The sequence below is a fragment of the Kwoniella botswanensis genome, chromosome 3 (assembly GCF_036426115.1).
Source record: "Kwoniella botswanensis chromosome 3, complete sequence".
Classification (NCBI taxonomy): Eukaryota; Fungi; Basidiomycota; class Tremellomycetes; order Tremellales; family Cryptococcaceae; genus Kwoniella; species Kwoniella botswanensis.
In genome coordinates this window covers 1,323,236-1,340,715 of record NC_088601.1, presented here as the reverse complement: position 1 = coordinate 1,340,715, position 17,480 = coordinate 1,323,236, and the positions used below count along the sequence as shown (strand labels likewise).

At 45.0% G+C, this 17,480-nt stretch overlaps 4 protein-coding genes across 4 annotated transcripts; 2 read left to right on the top strand and 2 right to left on the bottom strand.

Annotated features, from left to right (window-relative positions):
- Positions 1 to 262: 262 nt before the first annotated feature.
- L199_008379 (uncharacterized protein) lies at positions 263 to 2,126 on the bottom strand (the record flags this gene model as incomplete). The annotated part of the gene is made up of 4 exons (XM_064894060.1): positions 263 to 329; positions 406 to 1,114; positions 1,185 to 1,339; positions 1,405 to 2,126. The coding sequence occupies 4 exons, from the start codon at positions 2,124 to 2,126 to the stop codon at positions 263 to 265; spliced, it is 1,653 nt and encodes a 550-aa protein (XP_064750132.1).
- A 335-nt stretch (positions 2,127 to 2,461) lies between these two features.
- L199_008378 (uncharacterized protein) lies at positions 2,462 to 4,627 on the top strand (the record flags this gene model as incomplete). Its single annotated transcript, XM_064894059.1, has 7 exons — positions 2,462 to 2,556; positions 2,690 to 2,826; positions 2,921 to 3,030; positions 3,102 to 3,331; positions 3,411 to 4,069; positions 4,155 to 4,343; positions 4,428 to 4,627. The coding sequence occupies 7 exons, from the start codon at positions 2,462 to 2,464 to the stop codon at positions 4,625 to 4,627; spliced, it is 1,620 nt and encodes a 539-aa protein (XP_064750131.1).
- A 2,756-nt stretch (positions 4,628 to 7,383) lies between these two features.
- L199_008377 (uncharacterized protein) lies at positions 7,384 to 9,831 on the top strand (the record flags this gene model as incomplete). Its single annotated transcript, XM_064894058.1, has 8 exons — positions 7,384 to 7,775; positions 7,898 to 8,062; positions 8,204 to 8,344; positions 8,428 to 8,636; positions 8,759 to 8,937; positions 9,000 to 9,178; positions 9,278 to 9,373; positions 9,495 to 9,831. The coding sequence occupies 8 exons, from the start codon at positions 7,384 to 7,386 to the stop codon at positions 9,829 to 9,831; spliced, it is 1,698 nt and encodes a 565-aa protein (XP_064750130.1).
- A 2,235-nt stretch (positions 9,832 to 12,066) lies between these two features.
- L199_008376 (pentafunctional AROM polypeptide) lies at positions 12,067 to 17,285 on the bottom strand (the record flags this gene model as incomplete). Its single annotated transcript, XM_064894057.1, has 6 exons — positions 12,067 to 14,334; positions 14,393 to 14,613; positions 14,685 to 15,660; positions 15,718 to 16,506; positions 16,602 to 16,809; positions 16,900 to 17,285. The coding sequence occupies 6 exons, from the start codon at positions 17,283 to 17,285 to the stop codon at positions 12,067 to 12,069; spliced, it is 4,848 nt and encodes a 1,615-aa protein (XP_064750129.1).
- Between the last annotated feature and the right edge of the window lie 195 nt (positions 17,286 to 17,480).

Genomic DNA, 17,480 nt, shown 5'->3' with positions numbered 1-17,480 from the left:
GCAGCTCGTGAGAGGAGAAATGTCCATTTCCATCCGTCAAATTCGTCAACTGATGAAGTCCACTCCACTCGAGAGATCACCTTTATACTACAGAGCGGGGCGCTGCCTCGGATCGCAAAATCATGCTCAAAATCGCCCTTCTTGCTCGACCCGGCACATAGAGGCAGAACGACCCATCGATCTCGCGGATAGCACGTGATGATATGGTACAATTCGATGTGCATGTATGAGTACGGTGTATTTTCGAGGAGTCATTCGTATTCTACTCTACCTTTTTACCTTTACTACTACTCCTGAGATCATGCAATCTACCTCTTTCGACCAGAAATCTGGATAGGGAATAAATCAGCATTTGTGTGTCAAGCAATACTGTCTTGATAAAGCGTAGGGTGGAGCTGAACTCACATAAAACCCAAGGTGACCAGACCCAAAACCCCACCTGCACCAATCAATTCAATCCATCCTTTCCAATTCACTTTCCAACTACCAGTCTTTGCCAATTTATCCAACAGAAGCCATACCGAGCAGTTCCAAATAATAATTCTGAGATCAGGCAGTACATCCTTTACTCCGAATTTGGACCAGAATGTCTTCTTGGCATGTAAGAGTGAGAACACTATTCTAACTAACATAGCTGAACATGATGCTAGGATTAATGATTCCTCTCTTGTCGGTTCAACGTTCCAACTCCACTTGTTGAAGATGGTACTGGTACTGGTATCCGTGCTGGTCATACCAAACAGAGTCAAGGCGAACACTGACGAACTGGCTATCATCCATTTTGACTGTTCTCTAATTTGTTTGGGAGTGGCAGAAGAAGTGACGAACGTCTCTGTGATTCCATTGAGACTCATGAGGGGGATATAACTGATCAGGTAAAGATGTAAGATCGATGGTGCGCTAGTAGATTGATATTGTCTAGGTAAGAGGATGACCGATAAGGACGGGTATAATGGCTGAACGAATGATAAGATTATGGTTGTGAGGTAGAGCGATAGTCTGATGGTCAAGGTGTAGAGGGATATGGTATGAGATGAAGTTGGTGAAGAAGAGGAGTAGTGCAGTAAGAGGGATTCTTCGAGCGGTTGAAAAATGATCCGAGCGATCAACGAACCTGCGGGGTGGTTGATTAGCACCAGGCATATGCCAGGATAATCAGAAAAATGCAAGCTGAGTTCGCTCACCATAGTTCATAGCTACCGCATAACCTCCTTGACCATCTAAAGGGCATATCCTAGCTACTGCTATCCTATCAGCTTCTGTAAGCAAGTGCTTGACAAAGCTTTGTCCAGTATTTGCAAGTGCCAAAGACACCGTGTGCGGGTTGAATCGATCTTCGCTATTGATCACCACATCATATAAGCTAATGTGTGGTAGACGACAAAGATAGGAGAGGAAGCTTACTCTTCTACTTTGCCCGTCCAGAACAGACTCTTAACATCCCACTTAACTTCCTTCAGATAAATCACTACCAACCAGCCTGCCCCGGCCACTTGACCCAGAGCAAATGAGAGCAGAGCATTCTTGTCTCCTAGTGCCAACAGACTTATAACAGTTACGACTGATCTGAGAATTGCCATACCTCCTTCTGCTCTGAGTCTCACACCCAATCTTGGCGGGTTTGATCTATGAATCGCTATGTATACAGGTTCTATAGAAAGTTCCATCAACGAACCAAGGATGTACATCCCCAAAGAAGGGTAAAAATCTGACTGGGATGTTGTAGTTGAATCAGAGCTGTGGATATATATCAATCCTACTATCACTGAAATGACTAAACCCAGCTGGAAAGGTATCATCGATAAAGTTTTGACTTGTCTTTCATCTTTTTGAACAACATCACCGGGTGGTTTTGATTTTGTCCGTAAGAGAGCATTTCGAATACCCTCCCGGGATAAGAAGAGGATTGTTGAGCAAATCAGGTCGAACTGGATAGCAGCTGTACCGAATACTGCTGGAGAAGCTAATCGGAGTAATACCTGATTGAGAGTAAAGGTCAGGAGTCGGGAGAGGAGTTGAAGGAGGACGAGGGATCTGGCTGTACGCAGTGGATTGGAAGTAGTAACATGTCCACTTGATGGTAGCTCTTCTGATTTGGGAGGGATTGGTGATGGGTGCGAAGTCATTTTCGGATCATATCATCTTGCTTGGGTATGATGACAACGATAAAACTGCAGGGTAGGGAGGGAGAAAATATTGATGGATGACGTGCAGCAAGATTACACGCGTCATCAACACGCACAGACCACGGTCAACTCCGCATCTCTCGCTCAAGATGATCGATGAGATGGGATGATGATGATGGGATGATGGATGATCAACATCGTGTAGTATCATTTCCAGCATAACACACTGCAAGCGTACATAGATACATATAGACATGAGGTAGACAACGACAACACGGCCCTTTCATCCTTTCTCTCAGTAGACTATAGATCATAAAAACAAACCTGTAATCACCATGGCAAGACGTAGGATACCCACACGATATCATCCCAAATCAAAATCACCTCCTTCAAAATTGAAGACCAGGCTGGACTTCTTGACATATGCGTTGTGAGTTGAGCTATCGTTACGAGTACCTTTTAAATGAATCGTCTTTTTCCTCTCGTCATATTCCTATCCTGCTATTGACGATCGAGACGTGGTTCTACTGTAGGACCTGATGCTGATCTGCTATCCAATGTAGTTCTCGACTACCACCCAGACAACTACCCTTTCTAGCCATCTATGCGTACATTATAATATACGCTGCGGATAGAGGATGGGTAAATAAAGAGAGCTTAGGAAAGGGAGGTGCTAGTATAGTAGGAGTATTGAGCATGGGTGAGTTCTGTCGCAAATCACAGAAGTATATCTCCCATCCCAACACAACGCACTCTCGCTGTTCAGCTAATATAAAGGTTTTCATCCCGATCAGTCACCGGCTTACTGGTATCCTATCGATTCTCGTCGGCCATTACGAAATGGGATGAAGGTAGACTAGTATGGGCTGCTGTTAGGATAACGATCAGAGATGGAATGAGGATGGTAAGTGATTCCACTGCACTCCCTGCAAATTTCATTTTCCCATACAGGCTAACACCCGAAGCCATACTCAGCTATCCGTCCCTTCTTCCAGTTCATCATCAACAGACGATACTTCACTCCAATCTTCGCCCGTTGATCTAGGCGGAGCCGAAGATCAGAGTCAGCATTCGGACAACCCTAAGCCCAGCGATCTATCTTCTGAGCTTCAGGATAGGTCTAAAGTAGAAGAGGGGAAAGACCCAATGGCCGAACGAGTCGATGAACTAGCTGGGTTACTAGTCGGATTCGCATTCGCTCTACAGTATGTCCGTTTTTGTCCGTCAACGAACAAGTCACTTGAAAGCTTATAGGTAGAAATGTTCGCGGTTTATGGTTTATAGGCATCATTTGCACGGTACGAGACCCCTACCTCAGCCTCCACTGTGCGACCTCTTACCTCAGGCATATCTCTCTTCGTTGAAAAGGACAGATGCCAGAGTAAGATTTGCAGAATCTCACGCTGGTCCATCATCCTTATCTTTATCTGAACTACCATCAACCAATTCCGACTCGAAGTCGAATGATGATCCTTCAAGACCAGGGTTGGGAAGGAGAGGTACAGGACCTCGTCCTACTGTGGATGGATCCTCGGAATCGGGGGAGGATGAATGGGAATTATCGAATCTAAGATATAAAGCTGAAGAAGCTGTTACGAAGTTGGCGGAGGCTGTTGCTTTATCTGGATCAACCATTGGAGATGAAGGGTTAGATTTGGAATTGAAACAGCAATTAAATCAATTGAATATACCTGATAACACCGATACCGAATCGGTATCTTCCAAGAGACAGAACGTGGAGATAAAGACAAAGACCAAGGCTAAATCTAATTTACATTCACCGAACCCACCAAATCTGCCGCTTTCTCTCTTGAAATTGATCGAATCGTACATAATTGGATTATCTGCAAATGGAGGATGGAATGATTCAAAGAGAGAAAGAGGATTGAATATCGTCAAAGCGCTTAGTGAGAATTTAGGTGAAGCTGAGAGATTATCATCAAGTAAGTCTATCGGAATCTTCATTTTGGATCGTATTGCAGGGATTGAATCGAGTATTGACTGATTCATGTGGTTGTCTCCACATAGATCCACCTCCTTTACCTTTAACATTACATCTATCGCATCTTCTCAACATCTACCTCGCTGCCTTACCATGCTCCCTTCTATGTGTCGTCGGTGGATATTCCCTGATATTCATCACGCTAATCGCTGGATGGTGTTTGTTGGGATTGGAAGCGTTGATAAGTGAGGTCGGAGGTGTATTCGGTAGTTCAGGTGAGCGGCTGGTCATACCTTCGTTTCTTTCATTCATGAAATACAAATGCTCAAATATATATTTGTTTGATCCTCGACTTGCAGAAAACCATTTACCATTACCGCTCTTCACTCGACAGATACTTGACGAATCACTCGATATCTCTCCCCAATTCTTGACTTACTATAGGAATAGATTGATCAGTAGAGTACAAGATAGCGATAGTTTAGAATACCAAGATGAGATTAATGAGCTGGATAGGAAATGGAGGAGGTTGGAAGGTGAATGGATACCTTCTTTTTGAACATCAACATTCACAAATTGGTATACTTACGTTTTCACCAAGACCAAATATGGGATTGTATAAATATGCTTGTTTCGCAAATAAGGATGAATGGATATACGGATAGATGGACGATGATGTTGTATAACCCATGTCATGTATAATTTAGATCTCATAATCGAAATAAGGTGTGGCATGAAGGGAAGGTTTCTTCTTGACTTCTTCTGTCTCCTACTCCAACTTATGGCGTTGGTACTTACTTATTCGTCCAATGAATCTAGAAGAAATAGAGTTACAGATTGGTTAGACCAAACATCCCTATCAAATAATCGAGAAGGGAGCGAGAAGTTCAAAATCAGTTGGTTGCAATCTATCAAACAGGTTTATAACCTTTCTTGATAAAGCACTTGGACTGCTCCCTGAGTACTCGAGAACTAGGACCGAATCAAGACGATGTTCGGGTCTTCTAAAGAGACATCATGATTTGTTTCTCTCGTTGGATGAGATGTTGAAGATCATATAGTACCGTCTGTACGTGAACTTGACTGAGGCACTGTTATGCATTTTGGACTATTGGCGTCTCCGGCTTTGGTTCGTAGAGTAAAATGTGAAGAACCTGGTTATGGAAGGCCCAGGACATGCTGTCCCGCATCTCCTGCAAAATCACTCTTTTCCATAAGTGAAGGTCGTTGTGGCAATGACAGCATCGACTTTCATGTTGACTAACGCTCTTTTGATACATGATTTCCCAATGTCATGGGTGATCCTTTCAACGACGACAAGTCCTTTGTTGAAATGAGTGTCTGCTGCACAGCTTCAACAGAGGCTGAAGACGTCTTGTTCTCTACAACAAAGGGTCAATAAGAATGACTTTCTTCTCTCGCCTCTGTCCAGTTGTTATTTCGTCTTCGTCACCCCTCTATAATATGTGTGTGTGAGAATTAGGTTCATTCGATTGTTAAAGCTCTTCTCTCTCTTTACATCTTCGCAGTTCTAAGACAACATTCGTTGATCACCTTCCGCATCCCATCTCCGATCACGGCATGTCATGTCATCAGTCAACTCAAAGAGAAGAGCTCTTCTGGGGCGCATTCCTGGCTTTCGATCAGCAATCAATCGCTCTCACGTCGCAGATCAGTCAGTCCTCTGATCAAGCCTTGAGGACCAATGCAAATTATGGGACCCTTGGCCCTTTCACCTCTGTCAATGACTCTTCGGGAAGAACTTCCTTTTTCAACATCAAGTGCCGAACAGAGGGTGTTGATCGTCTTCAAGCTCCTGACTGGCTTCAGACAATCTCGGCAACTCTCCAAGTGAGCGAAAATTTCGAAACAATGGGACTCAGTACCGAAAATCAACTCTGCCTGCACAAAGAGTCAAAGTGCGATAAGCCGCCTGCACCTTTTAGAAGAGAATTGCAATAGTGGTCTTTCCCCCATTATCACAATCGCGACAGAGTTACTCTTCCCGAGGCCTTTTTCATTAATGGGAATTCAGCTCATACCATGCATGGGTATCCACCTGAGATCACTGTTCGAAAGCTGTTAGAAAACACTTTGATGAACCAAACGATCGAGCCTTATTCAGAACAACATCAGCCTGGCCAAGATTGTTCTGTAGAAACCTCAAAGCACGTCATTTCCCTACTTGCAAAAGACGGATTCGCAAAATATCGCAATGATCAGGCTGATACACCGAAGGGACAAAGCTTGAAATTGCATGCTCATTGTCCCTTAGATGAGCGGGGTATCATATACTCAATCAAAGATGTCGGAGACAAGGATATCCGTAGTAGTTTCCCTCCGGAGGGAGAAGGAGACCAGCCATTCGAAGGGAAGGTAGCGTACGAGATTGACATTGATTGGAACGATGTGGTAGATCCGAGTCTTGCCGGACCGGAGCATCCTTTTGATGACGTGACACATCGCATAGTGAATGATTGAGACATTTGAGGGCTCTCCTGGACGGTATAGTCTTCCGAGGCCATAGTTGTCTACAACATGCCATATAACACACTCTCACATGATATCGTATACCTGCTGGGACGATTTTCATTAGTACTGAATCTTCTGAGGGGCAGATGCGGACTTCAGATCTTGTGATATGCTGTACAGTCTCTACATCCTCAAGGTCGTAAGCTTAGCGGGCAATGTTAGTCTGCTTTGTATTTCAACTGCATATTCCCAAGAGCAGCTGTTGAGGTTCTCGAGCGGTCATTGGCGGTCATGTATGACCGTCAAATACCTAGGTCAGTCAACTACCTCTTGACCTGTCCTCCAGAGAAATCATTTCGGTCAGTCGAAAACAGAAAGCGAAGCACAGCTGCTGGTGGAGGCTTCTGGCAGCCTCGTCATCTTACTTTGAAAGGGTTCCTTTGATTAGCGTTCATCCTTCCGCACGGACTCTCGTTTTCATTTCAGTATCGCAAAAAAATAGGCTGTAGCAGAAAGACAGTGACAGATATGACACTAGGGACTGCCACTAAAGGAGGTAATCGCATCAAAAGAAAAATGAGGGTGTCGACAGGATAAGCTGTGTGGAAACACACAAAGGATGAAGATTCTTTTGTACCTAGATACTGAAAATTTTGATCTCTTATCGCTACCGCGTTGCATCCCTGTACTAACCCATGTAGATCTGCAAAACGGCCAAGATACATCCTCGATGGTACTGCATGATGTTTGTTCCTCTCGGCAGATACATACATTACCTGGAGCGCTCAGAATTTTCTTCAATAAGGAGCCCCTTGGTGATTGTTTTGTGATTTAAGAGCTACTATGGCCAACCTAGGCGGTGATCCTACATCGGGATATGACCAAGATAAATCACAAGGAGCGAATGAAACTTACAGTAGTTCCCTCAATGCACAACCAATAAAAATAACTACCCCTTCACCAAAGACTAGCGGGAACCCAACTCCCTCATTCGATCGCAACAGAGACGCATCACCTCCAATAACATCATCGCCGTCAACGCTTCCTGCACCTATCACTCCCCTTTCATTACGAAAGCAAATCATGATAACTATAACACTCTCGCTGACGACAGTCATCACCTCGAGTAGTGGACAGATACTGAACATCGCTTTGCCTACAATTCAAGATGAACTGGAAGCAGAGGATGGGACACTGCAAAGGCTTCTCTCATCGATCAATTTATCTGTTGGCTGGTGAGTGATCTCCCCCTGGACTCCAATTGCATTGCACTGTCACTATGGCAGAACTTGGAAATAAGGATGACAGATTTGCATTGGGTGGTTTAACTGACCAGACTGTATTACACGACTTCCAGTCTACTCTTATTCAGCGGCAGAGTTGCCGATATCTACGGAAGAAAGAAAATATTGATTCTTGGGTTATTAGTGTTCACCATCTTCAGTTTGGTGGGAGGATTCCTGCACAATGCCTCGGGATTGATAGTCAGTAGAGCTGTTACTGGTTGTGGAGTCGCCATGACGTGAGTGCGTCTGTCTCTCCAAGAACACCACCCCTCTCACTCAAAACCACCATGCGGGGAGAAGGAGTTAAGACCCTCTCGGATATGAATCTATGTCATCAATACTTCCAGCTGATCCCTTGTCACATTGGTCATACACAGAACACCGAGTACAACGGGTATAATAGCGGAACTTTTCACGGGAAGATCCAGATCAAGAGTATTCACCTGTTTCTCTGCCGGTTTATCCTTGGGAGGTATATTAGGTCTGTTGATTGGTGGTTTATTCGTGTCTTATGTCAGGTGAGAGCTCTGTATTTAACCTTTGGCAATCACAGCAAACCACGAAAGGGCACCAGCTGATTCGCTGTCCTGTTATTACACAGATACACCTGGCGATCATGCCTTTTCTGCGTTGCCGGCATCAGCTTCCTTACCAGCATCCTCGTCATGATCACTATTCCCTCGGATGGGTCTCATACGTCCAGCAAACATGTTGACTGGCCAGGTGCAACTCTTATCACCACCGGATTAGTTCTTTTTCTATACGCTATTACTGGTGCTTCAAGTGCGCCTGAAGGGTGGAGAACCAGCTGTGAGTCCATGGCTAATCGCCATCTCTCCCAGACCCACAGCAATCTATATATACCACCACTTAACTGGTTACATACTTGAAAGAATCTGAACGCTTACATATCCTCACTTGTTGTTGTACAGATATCATCTGTCTCCTCATCCTTGGCATCATCCTCATCATCTCATTCTTCTTCTGGGAACATTACGTTACTGTCAAGACTAGTGATCCACCATTGATGAGATTGGCATTATGGACCAGAGCCAGAGGTAGACTTGCCGCATTGTACTTTACCAGCTTTTTAGCTATCATGGGGTTCATCGTGAGTCCAATTGGGCAGTTATGAAATGATCGAGAACTAATCTCGCTCTATGTACCCGTCAGCCGACATTGTATAATGCCACACTGTACTTTCAAGAAGTCCAATCCATCAGTCCGGTTGGAACGATGTTACGGTTCCTACCCACCGAAATTGCAGGTATACTTTGTTCAATCATGGTGGCTCTGTTGATTCACAGGGTCCCGGCTTACTGGTTGTTTGTTGCTGGATTATTGGCTTGTGGGTCAGTCAATTCATATCATTTCATCATTCTCACACACTTGTCAAGATCCATACCGTGTGTGGTATGATATATTAGCTGAGGTTTTGTTGGGGATTGCAGGTTCGGAAACATGTGTTTTGCAATCTCGGAACAAGATGCAGATTACTGGACATTGCCTTTCCATGGAATGTGGCTGATCGTTTTCGGAATTGATTTGTGAGTGACTGGCGTTACCTTAGAAAGAAATCTTCCCAGATGCGGTCTACCCAGTGGTTATGCGGCGTTTCTCGAAGCTTGCCAAAGTGTGCAGCTGATGCCTTTACAACGAATCGCATAGCTTTCTACCGACCGGTTTGATATTTGTCTCTGCATTTTCCCTTCCTGACGAATATAGCGTTGCTAGTGGTTTATTCCAGACCATTCAAAGACTGGGAGGTTCGATTGGACTCGCAGTAACTTCAATCATCTTCGATTCTCAATACAAATTGTCAATATCTCGAGGCTCTAATGAACAGATGTCTTATCTAAAGGGAGTCCAAAGCTCATTCTGGTTGAGTGCAGCGGGTTGTTGGTTCGGAGTATTCGTGGCGGTCGTAACGCTAAGAGGGCTGGGCGTGTTTGGGAAAGAGGGACTACAAAGAAGCGAGACGAGAGAACAAGATGTGGAGAAGTGAACGACTAGGAGAGGAATGTTATAGATACCATGTCGTCCATCATTTGTCATTTGATTATATGAGATATTGAACCCTGTGCCAGACTGAAGAATAATGTGCTTGGATTGCAGATGCATCAATGTAACGCGTCAAATGTCAAGGGTTGCGCTTTCGCCGAGACCGTGTGTGTCCGTCCTTTCTGTTATGCACTCTCGATATGGAAATCGGTGATCAAGAGCACCGCCTAGCGTTTGACCGATCCTTCTCAGCTGGAACAAGGTTTTCCCGTATTTCATTCTCCCGGACTGGATTTCCTGATCGAGCTCCGTACTCGAAGTCTCGGGCTTGAAGCTTGGCTTCTGTCTGATTGTGGCAGGGGGCGGTTAACTCGAAGTTTTTGTTTTAGCTACGATGTGTTTAGATGTTCATTGTGGTCGCATGTGAAGAGCACTCAGTACTGTAAGTGGAGAGTCAGCTGTATATTATAGTGGAGAGATAAATTCACAATGCTATAACATTGACAGATCGTGAACAGACTGCGAAGGACTCGGTTTTTCTCTGCTGGATATCAGAATCGATCGTCAAATAGACATTGCGCTCCTTTATGTTGCATCTCGGACTATGACATGGACAACATGGTATGATGCGTATATATCCCCTCGCCTACAATATCATCAAATGCTTATCGCCAGATCAAGGCAGATTCCCCCATCCAGACCACTTGGGACTACGACTGGGTTTTTATGTGGTGGGCGATACACCTATTTCTTCTCTTGCTCTTTGGCAATAGGGTGTTGTTTAGATTGGGAATCGCCTAGAATACCAGAAGTAGATCTGGCGGTGAGAGTCTCAGAGCTAGTGACAAATGGGTTAGTATGTCCGATCCCATAGTTACTAGCCGTGTGAGCCACAGAGCCATCGATAGATTTGGGCTGTCTGCATCCAGCCAACCAATACGTCAAATTCCGAAGTACCAGTACCAGTATTATTCGATCCAGTGAATCCAATGGTGGATTGTTGTTGTTGAGAAGACATCTTATGTGGTGAATGTGATTCTGATATGTGTCTGATATGATTGTTGCTGGGGGGAAAATAGACATTCCGTCTCTATGTAGAGGGTTATTTATACCTTCTAACTGATGGAGTATAGAACAGTACGATCTGGCATGGTAGCCTTAGCCTTCTTTGAAAGGATGTTTACCCGAATGATGACTGGTTATCCCTCGGTCTATCAGATTATCTTAATATGATCATCACATTGAGCGAACCTTCTCGACTGTATGAATGTTTACTCGATATAGCTAACCTCAATCCATCAACCTAAGATTGCATCGGGTCTTCTACGAGGATTCGACCTGTGACCCCTTGATGATATGGATATATTAGAACAAGCTTCTTTTCAGGTACGATCGAATTAGAAGGTCGAAGACAGACTCTCCAATATTAAGAACGTCATCTTGTCACTGAGGCAGATCGTACGTGCACTCCTATAGTTCTCTTCACATATGGTACCGTATACATCGGCTTCTGTTAGCTGAGACTTGTGCAAGAGAGTGATCAAAAGGAAGCGATGGGAACGTGCATGCCTTTAGATGAAAAGACGATCAGAACACGTCGTCGGCCACAAGGTTGCCTATTCATAGCTCCGTGAGGCCCATTCATCGCACGTCATCGAGAGAAAGAAACATCTTCTGTTTTTGCGTTCATCTGTTGTATAACGTGGATCTTCAGGCTTCGATCTTGCCAGGGGTCAAATAGCCATTAGGAGCTCGGAGCCAACGGAAGTCCTTGGATATTGCTGTACCTATCATCAGGTGGAGCTCATCGAATAGCCAAAAAGGAGCAAAATCGGTATCCTACATATCGTGTACGATAATATACAGTAAATTCTCCCCAGCAGGGTAAAGAATCGTCAGGTCTGATCTTCGCATACAAAATCTGGCCTTCAAGCCTACACTAAGTGGGGCAAGAAGGTCTCCTCATTCAATGTATACACGTTGGCCTGCTATGTCATTTGACTATGTTGGTACGTCAGTATGTCAGTACTGCTCATATACATGATAATGTATTCTGTGAGCATCATTAGATCTGCATGATGAATGCAACCCAACCTTCGATCAATTCAATTCTTCTGCCTCCTATGCTATTCATACTACTACACCGCATGTATCCATATGCCGAATGCCCAATACCATGCATCCATCTAATTTCTTATATACTACTGTAGGTATATCGATCTCTATATCCATCCATCTACTAATTTCCAAGATACTTGCTCATTACACTCTCTCTAATCTTCCTTTCCGGTGCTCTCTTCCCAGTCCACAACTGGAACTGAACCAAACCCTGTAAGACCAGTATCTCCACACCCGGTACGGTCTTCCATCTACCTTTACCTGCAATCTCAGCTAATTCGAGTAAAGCAGTTCTGTAAGGTTTATACGCCAAATCAATGACCACTCCTCCATTACCATTACCTAACAGACTCTCGGGTAGCTTGATTCCTTCATCATTTGATGAGGGAAGTACCAAAGAAGTTCCAGGAACAGTCGAAATTATTACCGAAGGATTGACGACTTTATCGAACGAATCTACCACCACGATGTTATAGTTGGATGGGAAAGAATCTTTAACTTTGAGGGCATTTTCCAAAGTTCGATTAAACAAGTATATAGTCTTGATTCCGACTTTGTACAAAGCATAGATTGCTGCTCTGCAAGTACCCCCCGCACCAATTACCAATCCCTCACTTTGACCAACTTTCGTATTGGCAGGAAGGTCTGAGACGGTAGCTTGATAGATCGCTTTCCAATCTGTATTTTCACCATGTAGTTTTCCATCGGCTTGGGGGACAATGGTATTTACTGCACCAATGATCTTCACATCTTCAGAAACAGAATCAAGATGAGGGATAATATCAAGTTTCAAAGGTATAGTCACACTTGCTCCACCAAATTCCGGGGATTTGATAATATCTAATACTCCTTGATCTACTTTGTCTGATTCGTGTAATCCATATTGATGAGGGTATCCTAAAGATTGGAAACCGGTATTATGGAGTGTTGGGGAGACTGAATGAGCGATGGGACTTCCAAATAAGTAAAACTTCTTGGCGGGTAACAATCCGATGGAATTTCTAATTTGCAATACCTGTTTTACGGTGAGTTGTCCAGGAGCAGCTCGGGAGGGAAGTAGTTCATGTGTGACAGGAGTGAGTATCGGGTTGAGAGCTCGCGAAAGTTGTCCGGCTGATCCCATGTTGATAGCTAAGAGTGGCTTGGATCCAGGTTGAGAATTGATTTCTTCAGCAAACAAGGACAATTTCGAGTTGTCCGTTAAAGTCTTGGCCGTACCAACTATCTTGACTATATCACCGTATTTAGAACATAAGGAATATTTAGATCGAACAGCTTGTTTGTCCCATGCCATTGATCCAGTCCAGTCATGCCAAGATGCGATGATGTGTGATTTACCTTTACCTCTTGATACTGTCTGAAGCAGATCGGTAGGCCAAGCTACTTCGAGATCCACATATTCACATGCCGATCGGATACCTAATTCTACCATCGATTGATACAGGGCAGGTTGGTCCGATGGTGCCATACCACCTTGATCTTTCGACCGCACTGAGAACACGATAGGCAGGGAAGTGGCGAGTCGCAAGGAAGCAAGTTGCTTGGCGACAAAGGAGGGAGGCGGCAAATCAGGAGTGGTAGGTGCTGTTCCAGTGGGATTGAGCAGATCCACTCGGAGTTCCACAGCATCCGCACCTTCCGTCAACTCGTCGATCTGGGCCAAGGCAGGAGTAATGTCGGGGAAAGTCAGTGATAAGAAAGCCGTTGGACTATCTGCTGACAATCTGGGTCGGTTCGAATCGATTCCTTTGATGAAGTTGAAGAATCTTCCACACTCCCTTCTCATAGCTTGTTCATGCTGTTGAGGAGACTGACCACCGACCGGTTCCAAGACGTTGTAGAATTCATGGCTCGAACATGAAGCATACCACGGCTCTCTTCGCTTGAAGACATCGGCGAAAGTCTCACCCCAATTAGGTCGAGAGGCGGTATTACCAATGGATGAAAGGAAATTATCGATATCTTCCAGAGCTCGGGTGACATGGATAACTAAACCACCTTTGGAGACGTGTGACTGAAGGAGCTGTCGTGCGACTTCCGTTTCAACCACACCGCCACCTAAAGCGATCACATGATTACCCTTTCTTTCCTGGATATATCTACCTAATATTTCAGTTTCCACACGTCGGAACTCTTCCCAGCTATTGGCAGCCACAAAGTCCGCGACGGACTGTTTAGTCTCCTCGAAAAAGGTATCATCGGCATCGGTAAACTCTCCACCAAGTACGTCAGCAGCTAATCGACCGATATAAGTCTTGCCAGCACCTCTCATACCGATGATGAAGATGGGGTGTTCGGATTGAGGTTGATCGACGGGAGTGACAGCTTTGGCTGAGGTGGAAGCTTGCTTATGAGTTTCGAGTTCGACTCCTTCGACAGGTATACCGATCTATCACTCGTCGTCAGCATGTGGGAGGAGGCTGCAACCATATTCCTTGTGTACGTACCTTGTTCTGAAGATCATCCCAGAAGTTAGGCCATGTCTTCTCAACGCATCGCTTCTCTTCGATAATGGTCTTTTCGATGATACAAGCCAAGACACTGAAGGCCATTGCCACTCGGTGATCGTCATAACAGTGTACTGATGCACCTCGAGCAAGAGATGTAGCAGCTTTACCGATTACGATGATTCCATCATCGAACTCATCAGTTTCCACGCCAAATTTGGCTGGGATTCGGTAGGTTTTGCAAAGTCAGCCATATAAGTACAAAGGATGTTAGCACGACTGTCTGACTCACCCAACTGATCTCTCATAGCTTTGATTCTATTACATTCCTTCACTCTCTGGTTGGCAATACCGTAGATCCTTGACGCCGCAGGTGGAAGGCCTTCGACTTGTCTTTCAGGCAAAGCAGGTGTGTTGGCAACAGCAGCAAGGACCGAAGCAGTCAAGAAAGCGTCCGTCATAGGTTCCATATCCACATTGCCCAGTGCTCTAAGCTGACCGACAGGGGGACCAGTAACTTTGGTCGAAGTGAGAGTTTGTTCGACAATACATCCCATAGGTTCTAACACTTCTTTAGCGAATCGTGCATCTCCTTGTAAAGATGATGAACCGATATTTGAGATGGTACAGGTGGTTCCGGTGATAGCTGCAATGGCTAGGGGGTAGGTAGCACTTGATGCGTCTGATTCGACTGAATAATCCGAAGGGTTTTTGTAAGTTCCCTTGGGAATTACGTAGATGTCCAATAGGTTGCCTGAAGCATCTTTCTTTCTTTGGACGGCAATTCCGAATTGTGCCATCATGGCTGTTGTCATATCGATGTACGGTTGAGAGATGACTTGACCACCTGTCAATTCGAGGACGACTTCCTCGGCGGCATAGGGTGCACAAAGAAGAATAGACGAGACGTATTGACTTGATACTGAGGCGGCAAGCTTGATGTGTCCACCTTTGAATCCGTCAGTCTCAATATCTAGCGGAAGACATCCTTCACTTTCGACGTATTTGATCTTGGCTCCGTTAGCGGAGAGCGCGTCGACTAATGGACCGATAGGTCGTTGTTTCATTCTTGCGTTTCCGGTGATGATGGTGGATTTCTCGGTCGATGCGGCACCAGAGACCATAGCGCAGACGGTGGTCAGGAATCGAGAAGCTGTACCGGCGTTACCGAGATAAAGCTCTTTGCCCTTGGCGGGAGCAGAAAGGGTACCTCCACCACCTTCGACAACGATAGTGTCACCTCCATCTTCCCATGAGAAGACTGCGCCCTAAGGAGATATAAGGTTCAGCTGCATAACGCAATCTTCTAGCTTGGGCTAGCTTACCTTGAGCTCAACAAGAGCGTTCATCATGACAGCAGTGTCATCGGAGTGCAGCAAGTTCCTGATTCTACAAGTTCCGGTAGCTAAAGCGGCGAGTACAAGAGCTCTGTTGGATATAGACTTCGATCCTGGTGTAGCCATGGTGATGGGTGATTTGGTAGGAATGCCAGAGATGACTGTAGCAGCTTCGCACAGGACTCGCCTTATCACTTCATCCGCAACGACCGAAGCTCGTTCTTCGTAGGTTTTACCAATTCTTGAGAGAAGTACGATCTTCTTAGCTGGACCAGAATTCTTCTTGTCGATTCTCATTATATCCAACAATCTGTCTACAGAGAGCTGGCTTGAAGCTGGTAAAGAGGTGATTCTTCGGTCAGATAACGAAATGGGCAATCCATAAGCTTGAAGACATCTCGTTAATCTTCCTACAGCAACTTGACTGAGGATACCGAGTTGCCTAGCTACCTCAGCTTCGAGAATGATACCGACAGATACACATTCACCATGAAGCATTGCAGGAGTGAGAACAGCTTCAATAGCATGCCCAATTGTATGACCGAAATTGACCAGATTTCGTAAGCCTGTTTCTCGTTCGTCGATAGTGACGATATGGGCTTTAACGTAGATCGATCCTGAGACGACCTGGAGGAGCAATGATTGAGCGTGTGATCGATCAGATGCGAATCGGCCGGCTGTGGATGAAGTGGTGGGCTTGGTAGATGCGGCGAGGGAGATTTCGGCTGACCGAGATTCGAGAAGAGCAAAGTCGTCATCTTTCCAGATTGCGGCGGTCTAGTAGGTGGATCGGTTAGTAAGATTCCTTGACATATGGAAGTAGGAGGGAAGTAAAAATGATATGACATTGGCTCGGCAGAGATGCTACTCACCTTTACGACCTCAGCCATACCGTTACTGACCTCCCTCGGAGGCAAGGTAGTCAAAAAGGCCAAATCCACAAAAATGTACGATGGTTGCCAGAAAGCACCAATCAAGTTTTTACCATGAGGTGTATCTATGGCTGTTTTACCTCCTACGGCAGAGTCCACCATCGCTAAGAGTGTAGTGGGTATTTGTACGAATTTGACTCCTCTCATGCTACATACACAAAGAGTGCAATTAGCGAATTAGTACGCGCGATGTCATTGTATCTTCGGAATAGCTCGAAGACAGGCATAGACCACTTACAAAGTAGCAGCTACGAAACCCGTCAGATCACCAATAACTCCACCTCCAAAGGCCAACACGACAGTATCTCTAGTAAGTTTCTGATCTAACATCCAATCTTCGATTTCTTCTTTTACCTTTCTTGATTTTGCTGTTTCTCCAGGAGCTACCTCGTATACCAAGAATCTAGCCTTTGAGCCAGTTTCGTTAAAGGCATGTTTGAGATCATCGAGATAGATAGATGAAAGGTTGGTATCGGTGATCAAGACGTATGCTGATGAAGGTAGATTGCTGGTGATTGTTGAAAAGATGTAAGGGAGTAAATGGAATCCACAATGAATCGATTCGTTCCCCAATATAGAGATTTTGAGGACGTCCGCCAAGGGGGAGGTGGAGGGGACGGACATGTTGGTCAAATTATACCTCTCTTTTGACTGACAGGATGAGGGGTTAGAGTGAGAAGATGGTCTCCGTAGATGGATTTAGACCTTTTTACAGTTGAGATTGACACCAGTACGGATCACCTCGGACTGACTCTTTGACTCTTTGACTTTTCATTCCAACATATCTAATTCGACACTTTCACCCGCTCACCCTGAATT